Raw genomic sequence first — 14,191 nt, 5'->3', positions numbered from 1 at the left:
GAACAACATCCTAAAGTTTCAGAACGATCCAATGGTCGGATCTCCGCCAATTGCTAACATTAAGTGGCGGCCGACGTTTAGATTTACAAACTTAGAAAACCCATCTGGGAAGATCCGTATGTTAGATTCCCGATTCGTCAGTTCCTAATATCCTTAAATATTATGTACTATTACGTATTAAAGTTTGGTGATGATCCAATGGTCAGATCATTGAATCATATAATAACCAAGTGGCAGCCCTTAAAGAAAATATAACCAAACAACAAATTTCATCAATCGGGTGTCTAATATGGAATCGAGGCACCCATTTTAGCCTAGGGAGGTCAAGGGGTGTCTTTGCCCACGCGCCGCAACACTCGGTGGCCGGCAACCCCAACTCGCCGGAAAAAAAAACTATTTCCAAAAATTACCAACTTTCACAGAAATGAAGATCTCAATGAGTAGAGCAAGTTTCATACATATGGCCAAGTCCAAATTGGATGGGAAAAGCTCTAATTTCCCTCGAACTTGCCGAAAACCCTAGAAATTGGTGGCTTCGACCCATCCTCTTCGGTGCTCCGCCGCCTCCAAGGTTGTTTGGGGTTTGTTCCTAAGTCAAGGAGAGTCTAATAGGGGTGGTGGTTGATGGAGTTTGCTTTAGGAAATGGCAAATCGCCGCCATGAGGTTCGTCGCACCCACTGTGCAGTTTTCACAATTTCTAGGCCAATTTGCAGGTGGTGCTGAGGTTCGAGTCACCGAAAAATCGACAGAAAAGCAACGGGAAAGTCGTCGGGTCACACTGGTCTGATGGGGGGAAAACGGGTCAAAGAGAAAGTGGTCTCTAATCCCCCGTTCTTTCCTTCCCTCCTTGGCCCTCTCTTTCTTCCTCACGATTGGGCACCTTCCTCTCTCCTCCTTCTGATTCGCCCATTTCATTTCTCTCTCTCTCCTCATTGGCCTAACCTCCCTTTTTTTTTCCTCATTTTCTGTCATTCTTTTCCGCCCATCTCTCTCATTTCTCTCATCTTAATTGGTTGTTGCCGTCTTTTCTCTAATTCTAATTCGTCCACCACTCTTTTATCTAATTGGCCTCTTTCCCACAAAATGGGAGTTTAACTAATTTCTAATCTAAAATTTAATAAAACGACTTCGAATATCCGTAACTATACCGTTAAAACCCGGATTCGCAAACGGCTTTTGCCTATGCGCTCGTGGTTTCGAGATCTATTCAAAAACACTAATTATGACTTCGAAAGGTCAACAAATGTTAAAAATCCTTGCCTCTAAAGGCATTTTCGTAAAATCACTCATTTAAAATTTATAAAAACGTAAAATTAGGAACGAGTTGTCACATCTAAGACATGATTTTTTTTAATTGCTAAATGAATAAAACTTATCTTTATATGATCTCAACAATTTTTGGAATAGGATTTTCGAGGGACATGTGTAGCTAAATGAGTGAGTTTCCAGATTTCTTATCTCTATCTTAATAATTTTTCGAATAAGGTTTTTAGTGACACGTGTCGAGATGTAATTGGTTATGCAAATGATAAAACTCAAGTCCACGTGGCAGTTCTTATCTTCAACTTTCAATGTTAATAAATGAGTACGTCTTCAGATTTCTTATCTTTATGTAATCTTAATAATTTTTCGGATAAGATTTTGAGTGACACGTGTCAAGATGTAATCGGTTATGCTAATTTTGTCCACGTGGCACTTTTGTCTTCAACTTTCAATGTTAATAAATGAGTAAGTCTCCAGATTTTTTTTCTTTATGTAATTTTAATAATTTTTCGAATAAGATTTTGAGTGATATGTGTCGAGAAGTAATTGGTTATGCAAGTTTCATATAAAATTTATGTCCACGTGGCAGTTCTTATCTTTAGCTTTCAATGTTAATAAATGAGTAGGTCTCCAAATTTCTTATCTCTAGATAGTTTTAATAATCTTTTGGATAAGATTTTGGCTTACACGTGTCAAGATATAATTGGTTATGCAAATTTCAGATAAAATTCATGTCCATGTGAAAGTTCTTATCTTTAGTTTCAATGTTAATAAATGAGTTTCCTCCAGATTTCTTATCTCTATGTAATGTTAATAATTTCTCGGATAAGATTTTGAATGACATGTGTCGAGATGTAATTGGTTATGCAAATTTCAAATAAAATTCTTATCCACATCCTTAGCTTTCAATGTTAATAAATTGGTTGGATATTGGATAAAGTTCTCACACATTCATCTTTGCCATCTCCACAGTAAAATCAACTAGTCCATGAAGTTCATCTAGGGTATCACCTTTATAGTAATGAAGCACATTACTCGTCAACTCACGCGAGTCGTATGTAGTAATGAAGCACATTGTTCATCAACTCACGCGAGTCGAATAACAGTCACTTTACTTCAAAAATCATTATCCTTCTGTACAACATTGTGAAAAGGTTGAACCAAGAGATGGATTGATTGGGAAGAGGCTATTAAATCGGGCCAATTCCCTCTCCCCCTCTTCTTCCTCATCCGCCCACTCCTCATTCGCCGTGGGCCTCTATTACCATGCCAACCAGTCAATCACCGCCGCGGAAGTCGATGCCATCCGCAGATCAGAAATCTACGGTTCCACATTTGGTTTAGTAGTTAGAGCTATTGAGATCCATTACCAACGTTCTTCTATGGAGGTGGAGTTCTCCACCTGGTCGTCCGACTAAACAACATCCACTTCTCTACAAAATGGGTAACGCCTCTCTCTCTCTCTCCTTGCATGCATGTCTTAGGCCATGGGAATAGAGCATATAGAAAATAGGCTAGAGAGCACACTGCCTCTAGCCTTCTTGTATATTCACCATTCAGAGTGAAACCATATCAACATCAGTGGCCCAAACATTGGGGTGAACCACGATACATCTTGTGGTCTTTACTTTCTTGCAGATTCACGGTCGGATTTACGTTGTTCCAAGACCCCTCTGATTTTGTGCATTAACATTTGGCGCCGTCTGTGGGAATCGACACAAAAAGCTATGTTGGTTTTCTTTCATTTTTTCATCTCACCACCGTGAGACCTCACCACACTGTCCACTGTGAATTTGCAGACACCCAACACCCACACTCAGAGACACACCCATTCAATCTACAGAGAGAAAGAGAAACTCAGGTGCATCTCTCTTGAATCCGCTGACCAATAGCCTCAAATTCCACAAGCAAATCACAGAGACATTTTCACAGAGACATTTTCACAGAGACATTTTCACAAACACCTCACGCGCAATCACCAAGCTCGTCTTCTAACACCCATTCCGATGGCTTCCGTCATCCCCGATAACCTCACTAAGGAGTAGTACATGTACTTGGTGAAGCTCTCTGAGCAAGCGGAGCGTTATGAGAAGATGGTCCAGTTCATGGAGAAGTTGGTCGTTGGTTTGACTCCGGCCGCCGAGCTGACAGTCGAAGAGTGCAACCTTCTCTCTGTCGCGTACAAGAACGTGATCGGCTCGCTCTGTGCCGCCTAGCGTATCGTGTCGTAGATCGAGTAGAATGAGGAGGGCCGGAAGAATGAGGAACACGTGGCGCTCGTCAAGGAGTACATATCCAAGGTCGAGTCCGAACTCTTTGATATCTGCGCTAGCATATTGAAGCTCTTAGACTCCAATCTCATGCCGTCGGCGTCTGCCAGTGAGTCCAAGGTCTTCAATCTGAAGATGAAGGGTGACTACCATCGCTACATGGCGGAGTTCAAGTTCGCCGATGAGAGAAAGACTGCTGCTGAGGACACCATGCTTGCTTACAAGGCTGCCCAGGACATAACGCTTGCGGATCTGTCACCAACTCATCCAATAAGATTGGGTCTGGCACTGAATTTTTCAGTGTTCTACTATGAGATTCTCAATCAGTCTGATAAAGCTTGTAGCATGGCCAAACAGGAGAACATGCGGGAAACGGAGTGGGAAACGAAAGCAAAAGCGGAGATAAGATTCTTTTCTTATTATTAATTCTTTATCATTCCTTGTCTGCCATCTGCAAAAAGGGAAAAGAAAAATAAGAAACAAAAACAAAAACAAAAGCAGAAAGCAGAAAGAAAGGCAAAAAGTAAAAGCAGAAAGCAAAAGCAAAAAACAAAAGAAGATAAAAAGAAGCAGACATAATTGCGGTGGTGATGACATGCAGAAAAGAGAATTATGGGTATGACCTATTGAGCAGAGGGTCGGATTTATTTTTGAATGATGTGATTTATTTTTCTTATCTTTCGGAAACATATGTATAACCCCATCAGAGGGTAATAAAAAAAAACGGCAAGCCCAAAATAATGGGCTGGAATGTTATGTGGAGGGCTAATGCCCATATGCCCAAAAGAGCCAGACCCTCTATTATCACCAACTAGGTGATCAAAAGTACGTCCAGTACTACAAAAAATTATTAGGCAGCCTACCGCTATTATCACCAACCAGGTGATCAAAAGTACGTCCAGTACTACAAAAAATTATTCGGCAGCCTGCCGCTATTATCACCAACTAGGTGATCAAAAGTACGTCCAGTACTCCAAAATTATACATGAGCATCACTCATGTCAATCATAAGCATCACTCATGTCAATTATACATAAACATTCATGAGCATCACTCATGTCAACATTCATGAACATTACTCATGTCAACATCCATGAGCATCACTCATGTCAATCAACATAAACATTCATGAGCATCACTCATGTCAATCAGCTTCAAAAGCTTTATTTACAGAGTTCTAGCTTCGAAAGCTTCATTTATAGAGCTCCATCTTCGAAAGCTTCATTTATAGAGCTCCAGCTTTGAAAGCTTCATTTACAAAGCTCCAGCTTCGAAAGCTTCATTTACAAAAGCTCCAGCTTCGAAAGCTTCAGTGCATGGTATACAAAGACCGTCTTCGAACAATCGCCACTTCGGCCCATACATGGATTCAATTTGAAGTCTCGAGCCAACATACTTTATTGACTGAAGACTTGGGGGACTACACTATGTACCATATATTGGGCTTCCGCAACTAGGCCTCAAGAAAAATACTTGGGGGACTTAACCCATTATTTATAGTGTACCATATATAGAGCACCCATTATTCATGTATTGAGAAGCGAACCCTTATTTTATAAAAGGGACTCCCTCATCTTCATTAGAGATCAACTCTAGCCCATCATTTATGTATTGAGGAGTGATCCCTTATTCTATAAAAGGGACTCCCTCACCATTATTAGAGAGCATCGCCGCCTACTGAGCAACTGCCTTGCCGCGAGCATCAACTCTAGCCCATCATTTATGTATTGAGGAGCGAACCCTTATTCTATAAAAGGGACCCCCTCACCTTCAACGCCACAAGCCGAGCCAACCAAGGCAACATAAACCACAAGCCGAGCAGCCTCGCAACATGTGCTACTTCTAGTTGAGCATCATTTCACATTGAGCACCGCCTCATATCGAGTATTCAGTTCTAGACGACATCTAGTTACTTCGGCCCACACATGGACTGAATTTCAAGTCTCCAGCCAAAAGACTCTCTTGACTGAAGACTTGGGGGACTACTGTTTGTACCATACTTAGGGCCTCCGTATTTAGATCTCCTATAAATACTCGGGGGACTCAAATGTAATTATGTAATAAATGAAGGGGCAAATACGTAATAAGTGAGGAACCCTTATTTTATAAAAGGACTCATCACTCTCCTCATTAGGAGAGACCAAGTTTTAGGCCATAGGAAGAAATCACACAAAAAATAGGCTAGAGAGCACACTGCCTTTAACCTTCTTGTATATTCACCATTCAGAGTGAAATAATATCAACATCAGTGTGGACCTAGCCCAAACATTGGGGTGAACCACGATACATCTTGTGTTCTTTACTTTCTTGCAGATTCACGGTCGGATTTACGTTGTTCCAAGACCCCTCCGGTTTTGTGCATCAACATAATATATATATAATTATTATAGTATTTTTTTAGGGTTATAAAATTATAAAATTAATATTTTACTTATCGTGTATCGTGTTACCCATGTGTACACCCGAACCAATCCGTTATCTTAACAGGTGCTTATCGGGTTACCTGATAACGACCCGATTCGTTATCGTGTTGACCCGAACACCTGTTAATTTCGTGTTGTGTCATGTCATGTTGGGTTATCGGGTCGTGTCAAGAATTGCCAGGCCTACCTTATGGCCTAGTTCCTGTACATTAATACTCACTACGAGCACATGTTTCGTTCAAAGTCACTATTCATCCCTGAAGACATGGACGTGATTGACAAATATGCATGAGAAGCTAGGTGGGACACTAATGCGACTACAACTCAGCTTCACGATCAGAGCCTTTTTAAGAAACGTTGTCGTCTTAAGCAGAAGGCTGCTGAAGCTTGGGCTTTTGCAACTGCGCCTGCTGCTGTTGAGTTTAGTTGTACGCCAGAGCACCACTTGTGCTGCTTCTCCGATTGAGAGTAGCAGTGGCATCAGCAGTCTGGTTTCGCAAAGCTTGGAGCCAATTACATACGAGGTATAATTGGGGATGGTGATGATAGAGCAGAGGAGGTGGTGGGGAGGGACGTAGATGGAGTCATATGAGGAAAGAGGCTGCTTATTCATCACCAGGAGTGATGCTGTGGAGAATGAAGCAATGGGTTTTGTATGTGAAAGCGACGACGAGTGAGGGAATTGCAGAGAGAATGACCAATTGAAGGATATAGAAGTGTGAAAAAGACTTACCATTATAAAGGGTATTTTTGTAACATACAATTCAGATAAAAAAACCAATGGCATCATGCATTAACTTTTGTCTTTCATTGAAATATTTAAAAATTGTTGTTTCAGTATAAAATGGTAAAGGGTATTTTTGTAACATACAATTCAGATAAAAAAAACCAATGGCATCATGCATTAACTTTTGTCTTTCATTGAAATATTTAAAAATTGTTGTTTCAGTATAAAATTAAGTATTAAAAGTTTACTCTAAGTATAATTTATTCAAAAAAATATTAATTCCTATAAAATGAAAATTAAAAGAAAATATTTTGAAAATTAAATTATCGTATTTTCTTTGTCACATTCCGGCCCGGGGCAGACCACTTCCCGGGCCCGTTCCACCACCGTAGCACGATATTGTCCGCTTTGGGCTTACCATTCCCTCACGGTTTTGTTTTTGGGACTCACGAGCAACTTCCCAGTGGGTCACCCATCCTGGGAGTGCTCTGGCCTCCTTCTCGCTTAACTTCGAAGTTCCTACGGAACCCGAAGCCAGTGAGCTCCCAAAAAGCCTCGTGCTAGGTAGGGATGAGAATATATATTTAAGGATCACTCCCCTAGGCGATGTGGGAAGTTACAATCCACCCCCTTAGGGGCTCGACGTCCTCGTCGGCACATTTCTGACCAGAGATTGGCTCTAATACCACCCACTGAGAAGTTGCTCATGAGTTCCAATAAACAAAACCGTGAGGGAATGGTAAGCCCAAAGCGGACAATATCGTGCTACGATGGTAGAGTGGGCCCGGGATGAGGTGGACCCGAGCCGGGATGTGACATTCTTGCCATCATTACACGTATATATTATATATACAATGCATGGCTTTTATTGTATTTTCCCTTCATTTTCTTCTGACACCATCCCACAATCTTCATAACTTTCCTTATTTGTTATTATATTTTTCTTTCCCTTTCACGTAGACACCAGCAACTTTCACTCATCCTTTTATTTTTTTTTTCTTTTCTCTCTTCCCACTTTCTCCAAGTGTGTGTGTGTGTATATATATATATCTCCCTAGGGAAGAAAGAAAAAGATAAGGGTGCATGCAAGCATTTGACAAAATTATCCCTGCATTTTTTTTGGCTGGTTTTGATTCTATGTAATCACTTTTCCAAGTAATACTGAGATATTAATTATAAAAAAAAAACTTATTTTAAGAGAAATTAGGTTCACATCCTTCTTTTTGTTACTCCATTGCTTAAAATCCTATTCATTTTTAATTTTTGATCAAGGTCCTTGGGTATTAATAACATCATTAATTATTTGAATAATAAAATATTTATATTTTTAAATATATTCCTTTAGTGTTAAAAATGTTACAATTAATATATTTATATTTATGGCCCAATTTTTTTGTCATTTTTAATTTGTACCCATATATTAGTTTCTTTTTGTGCCCATATTTTTTTAAAGTTTTATTTGTGTTTGTACCCATGTGTATACCGTCACGTGGCATTGTATATTTAATCAATGATAGAAAAATTACATATGGTATATTTATGTTTTATGCCTAAACTTTGTATCATATATTTATATTTTTAGTTTGTACCCACTTTTAATATGCAACATTTTTTTTTAAATTTGTAGTATTTTTTTTTAGTTTTATTTTGTACCCATGTATTAATTTCTTTTAGGGCCTATATTTTTTTTAAAATTCATTTGTACTCATAATTTTTTAATCTTTTATCTATACTCTAATTTATTTATATTGTACCCATTCTTCTTTATTAATGTACTATCTTGTTATATGTGAAATGTACCAATTTTTTTGTAAAATGTACCAATTTTTTTAACACTATGGATACATTCTTTTGCCATTTATTATTTCTTATTTTTAAGTAGTTTTTATCCATTTATTTAATCAAAATGTTTGAAATTTTTTATTGTAATAATTTCTAATAGTATTATAATGAGGGATTTTAAATTTATAGGATTATAAATCTCATAAAATATTAAACAATTAATGTCAAAACTATAAAAATAGAAATATTAATTGTAAATGAGGTGTACAAAGTTAAGGGACTTTGATCAAACTTTGAATACCATTAAGGTTTTAGTCAAACAATGTTAAGGATTAGGAACCGCATCCAAAGTATCCCTTTTTTTTATGACAAAAAAAAAAAAACTTTTTTCCTAACCAAATTACTCTTGCATTATTTTGTGCAATATTTTGGAAGGAAAACTAACGAAAAGTCCAAAGTTTTAATGAAAAATAACAAATAAATGTATCGTGAATAGTACCAGAAAAAGGTAAAAATGTGATTTTTCGTTAAAAAATGAACAGTACAGGAAATGTTTCGTTAAAACTCCATATTTTGGACTGCTAAACTATTTTTTGTTTGATGGGCGTTTCGGTCTCACTATTTTTGGTGAAGCCCCCCAAAACAGGGCTTCCGGCTTTATATATAGAAGATTTATTGACTTGGTAATAAACCACCACATATATTTAAAATTAAGATGATCAACTCGCCATAGTACTTCACCTCTCCAGCTTGGATCTCATAGCCAATTAATCTTGCGGTGGTACTTCCATGGCCGGAGAGAACATGGGACCAGCAGTACTGGTTCCAATCAAACTCACGAGTGATAATATATATGGCTATCAACAGTGGAAATCTTGTTCTCTTTCATATTTTCGTTACCATAATCTTCTTGGAATCATTGATGGAACAGATTCTCGTCCTGATCAGCAACTTCAGTCTGCTGAGTTTTTTAATTGGAGTAACAGAGATCAAAAGGCTCTTGAGTGGCTTAGAAACACTCTGTCTATAGATCTCCACCACCGTGTCATGGCCGGCGCCGACTCATCACGAACCGTGTGGAGAAACCTCAAGAAACACTTCGAAGGTCTCCCTCTTGCTTACATCTATAATCTCAAAAGTGAACTAGAAAATGTAAAGAAAGACACAGCCATGTCGATGAATGACTATCTGCAAAAGATCTTCCATCTGGCGCAATTGCTTGCAGATGCCGGTGCTCGTGTGGAAGATGGGGACTTATTTTATCTACACATCCTGACGGGACTGCCAAAGGAGTACCGTACAAGATTAGAAAACTCTAATCCACGTAGTATCCCAGAGGTGCAACACTTGTTGTTGAAACAGGAAGAGGAAATACATCTGCTGAATGAACAGCGGATATATACAAATACTGCCAGTAATCAAGCGACGAGGCCGCCTCCAAATACTGTTTCTGGCAGTGTTGTTGTCGCTCCCAATTTGCATCATCCTTCTCTCTCTCATGATAAGGGTGGCGGAGAAGAAGAGCATGCGGTCGGTATCGATCTGGGAACAACGTATTCCTGCGTGGCCGTGTGGCAGAAAGATCATGTAGAAACCATTCTGAATGATTACGGTAACAGGAAAACTGCATCATATGTTGCATTCACAAACACTGAGGAGGCGATGATAGGCGATGCAGCATTTAACCAAGTTGTGAGAAACACCGCCAACTCGATCTTTGGTATGTAGGATTTGAATGATCAGCTTGTCCTATCCTATCGTAAAATTATGTACTGTTAGTTTCTTTTTTAGTTCTCTTGACTGATCGATATTTGTTTGGTTTTAATAACTAATTAATTTGCTGTCTGGAGGGATCACTCAAAATACCTTTAGAGGAGAGAATTGTTATTACCATTCCAAAAATCTCATTTGGCACTCCAAACTTTCTATAATTAGAAGAAAAAAATACTGAGGAGTGTAAAATGAAATTTTTGGAGTGCTAATAACAGTTTCCTTAGGAAAATACTTTGTAAAACCCACATCACATTATATTTTCAGGATCAAAACCATCGTTATTGTAAGGGTAATGTTAGGGAGACCAAATTTATAAATTAAAATTTGTAAATCAAATGCTATGGTTATTAATAATTGAATTATTACTTAAGTATTGATTAACGTACTTATTTCTTATTAGTGACACATTATTTAGTTTGTAAATTTAGTTTAAAAATTTAATATCCTTAATTAACATTATCTTTATTGTAAATAATTAAATACTAAAAATCATTATGACATCTATTTCTAAACAAAACATAGACGCACACGGTTGAAGAGAACAATAAAATAACAACCATTTACATATATTGATTTTTCTTTGAAAATAAATTCTAGTGTGTTACTTACGATTATTATACTAGAGAGTATAGGCCTCCACACTTTTGTGTTTATGAACACTTTTTATTTTTTGTTTTTTAAATGGGAAGGAGAGAGGGAGTGAAAGGACGTGGGTTGGAGTGGGATTGAGAGGTTTTTGTGTTTTTGTTGTTTTATTTTGTTTTTTTTAATACTAGATATATCTTAACATCACTCGTAGGTGACGTTTTAATAAAAAACAGTAAAATTTTATTATATGAAATTACATTATTGTCCATCACTTTTTTTTTGTGATAGAAGATTAAATAATATTTTTAACCTTTTTTGGTTGATAATGAGAGTTCTATTAATATAGGTAATTTAGATTAGTATTATATTAATTATTATTATTATAAATATTATAATTTATTTGTTGATCACGATGATGATGTTGCTGTTGTTATTATTATTTAGGTTTTAATGAAAAGGCTTAACAAGAATTTAAAGAAAAGCACTTAATAAACTTTTATTTATAATAATGACAAAAAAGAGAAAATTTGATATAAGTCTAATTTATTTGACTAATATTAAGAATAGCCCAGTTTATAAAATAAGTCTAATCCTTTAAGATTAAGATTATTTTATTATCCATAATTATCTCATTAATAACTAGATTTACTGTACAAAATACATTTATTTCTAATTATCTCTTTAATTATTTCTTCTAATTTCTTTATTTATTTTTCGTTATTTCTTGTTCTTCTTGTTCATGCTCTAAACCTCATTTATGGATTTTATTCTTAATTTTTATAATCAGCCTATATCACAAGTTAATTGTATTTTTATATGACATATTGTTTATTTTATTTTTTATAATACACCTGTATAATGTATATTGCTTGTAGGTATATTATGTTTTTGTTCCTTTTAGTTAGGTTTTATATATCACGTATAGATGTTATACATTCACATATTTGTTATTTGAGTTAAGATCGTATGTTCTACATATGAATTGATGTTAGTATATTAGTTTTTTTTGTTAAAAAAATATTAAGTAGATTTATTGGAATTAGAAGATGCATGAAATTAGAAGATTTTAATTTTTTTGTAATATTTTTAGAAAAAATGTAAAATGAGTATAAAAAAAATAAAAGTGGAGAAAAGATAATGTTGGACTTAACCTAATAATAGTTGGCGATATTTTCGTAAATAAGTTAAAACTTTTGTGGCACCAACTGTTTCTACATAATTTGGTCAATTGTAGCTTAAGAATTCTCTAAGAAATAATAATCTAATAATGTAGAAACAGTTGACCTTTTAAGCAACAATTGAAATAATAATGTAAAAACAGTTGGTGCCGCCAAAGTTTAACTTATTTACAAACATGCCACGGCCACTTTTTTTTTTCTTTATTATTAATAAAAATTCTTTAGGTGTTTTTTTTATTAAAAAAAATTTGGGCCATTTTATTAGTTTCGCTTATTAATAACAATTTCCAATCCAACTTTGCATGGATCAATTTGCAGATACAAAACGATTAATTGGAAGAAGATTTAGTGAAGATTCTGTTCAAAGTGATATGAAGCTTTGGCCATTCAAAGTCACTCAAGGTTCGGATGACAGGCCAATGATTGTGGTTACCCGCAATGGTGGCGAAGAGGAACAAATTGCTCCTGAAGAAATAGCATCCATGATTCTGAAAAAGATGCGTAAGATTGCTGAGACTTATCTAGGCTCACCTGTGAAAAATGCAGTCATCACTGTCCCTGCTTACTTCAACGATTCCCAGCGTCAGGCTGTAAAGGAGGCTGGAGTGGTTGCTGGCCTAGATGTAAAGTGTGTTATTGACGAACCAAGTGCTGCTGCCCTTGCTTATGGCCTGCACAAGAAGGCCGGTTGGAGTAGCAGCAGAAATGTAATGATATTTGATTTGGGCGGTGGCAGTTTAGGTGTCTCCTTGGTTACCATGAATACTTCAGGGACATTTCAAGTCATGGCAACGGGTGGAGATGGTCACCTTGGCGGCGAAGACTTCGATAACAGAATGGTCAATTATTGCGTTGAGGAATTCAAAAGTAAGAGTAAATTGGACGTGAGCAAAGACTTCAGAGCGCTTAGGAGATTAAAGAATCAATGTGAGAAAGCAAAAAGGAGACTCGCATTTGAGTCTGACTTTGACATTGAAATTGATTGTTTGTGTGAGGGTAAAGATTTCAACATAACATTTACCCGTGACATGTTTGAACAACTTAACAAGGACTTATTCATCAAGTGTATGGAGTCAGTGGAGAAGTGTTTGAAGGATGCTAACATGGACCCAAGTAGCGTCGATGATGTTCTTCTTGCTGGTGGCTCTTCTAGAATTCCAATGGTGCAACAACTATTACAACAGGCTTTCAAAGGGAAGGAGCTGTGCAAGGGCATTAATCTGGATGAGGCAATAGCACATGGTGCAGCTGTTCAAGCTGCAATCTCCAGTGGGAATGGAAAGGGGAAGCTTCAAGACTACATGACTCTTTCAGATGTCACTCCTTCGCCAGGGGCAACTCCCTTGGCAGATGCAACTGATACGACGGCACGGGGCAAACCACATTCATGGACCAACCCCTTTTCTTCGATATTTGGTAGTAGGAAATGATCCTGTTGCAGGATTGGCTTTCTCGCAGCCTCTTTCCTGCACCATACAAAGCTCTCCTCCGTTCTTTTAGTGAATAAACTATGGCAGTCTGATTTGGGTGAAGATTTTGGATATTTTGATGGATTAAGTTATTTTGTGTGTTTGTAATAACGAGTGATTAATTACGGTTATAGACCAAAATAAAGAAGTGTTTAGTTACTTAGGGTTGTTTGGAGGAGGTTATACCTCCGAACCTCTTTGTTTAGCATATGTTCTCTCAAGGTTTGTTTAATACAATTTTAGTTTCTATGTTTAGTTGTTTCTCAGCTTTTACAGAAAGTTTGTAAAAAGAAACAAGGGAAAACATGTAGGAGAATTGAGGAATGGAAAATGAAGAGGGAGGAGGGAGAAATGAAGTTCAGAGAGGGGCCGGAGCGGGGCTTTTTTATTGAAATGAGAAGGCCCAACGTAAGGGTTTAGTTACCAAGGAAATACCGGAGGAATTCTCTATACACAGCGAAGAGATTCCCGTTTTGTTGGGCATCTTGGATCCAGTACCGCATCATAGCTTCCACCAATCCTCATCATAGCTTCCACCAATCCTTTATCAAAAGGAGAGTGTGGGTCATTCAAATTTAAATGATTCATAAAGTTGTTGATAAATGACTTAATCCATCAGCGTCGCTGTCCACAACCTTTAATGGACAGCGTTGTACGATTGAAATTAGTGGCAGTCCACAGACATTTCTTAGGAAAGTGATTTTTGCATAATTTTTT

The 14,191-nt window shown here is 37.1% G+C and overlaps 1 protein-coding gene and 1 pseudogene across 1 annotated transcript; both read left to right on the top strand.

Annotated features, from left to right (window-relative positions):
* The first annotated feature begins 643 nt into the window (after positions 1–643).
* LOC103454034 (14-3-3-like protein G-BOX factor 14 lambda) lies at positions 644–3,960 on the top strand (annotated as a pseudogene).
* Positions 3,961–9,144: 5,184 nt separating this feature from the next.
* LOC103414883 (heat shock 70 kDa protein 18-like) lies at positions 9,145–13,729 on the top strand. The gene is made up of 2 exons (XM_029092837.2): positions 9,145–10,186; positions 12,324–13,729. Exons 1-2 carry the CDS (start codon positions 9,256–9,258, stop codon positions 13,433–13,435), a joined length of 2,043 nt encoding a protein of 680 aa, XP_028948670.2. The 5' UTR covers positions 9,145–9,255; the 3' UTR covers positions 13,436–13,729.
* The last annotated feature ends 462 nt before the right edge of the window (positions 13,730–14,191 follow it).

This window comes from Malus domestica, chromosome 14, assembly GCF_042453785.1.
Source record: "Malus domestica chromosome 14, GDT2T_hap1".
NCBI lineage: Eukaryota > Viridiplantae > Streptophyta > Magnoliopsida > Rosales > Rosaceae > Malus > Malus domestica.
This window is presented reverse-complemented; position numbering and strand designations above follow the sequence as displayed.

What these genes read in the sequence shown, in the direction of transcription:
- LOC103414883 (XM_029092837.2), top strand. Translation starts at nt 9,256, where the DNA reads ATGGCCGGAGAGAACATGGGACCAGCAGTACTGGTTCCAATCAAACTC. An exon ending in CACCGCCAACTCGATCTTTG is followed by an intron (nt 10,187 to 12,323) that starts GTATGTAGGATT and finishes ATCAATTTGCAG; the next exon opens with ATACAAAACGATTAATTGGA.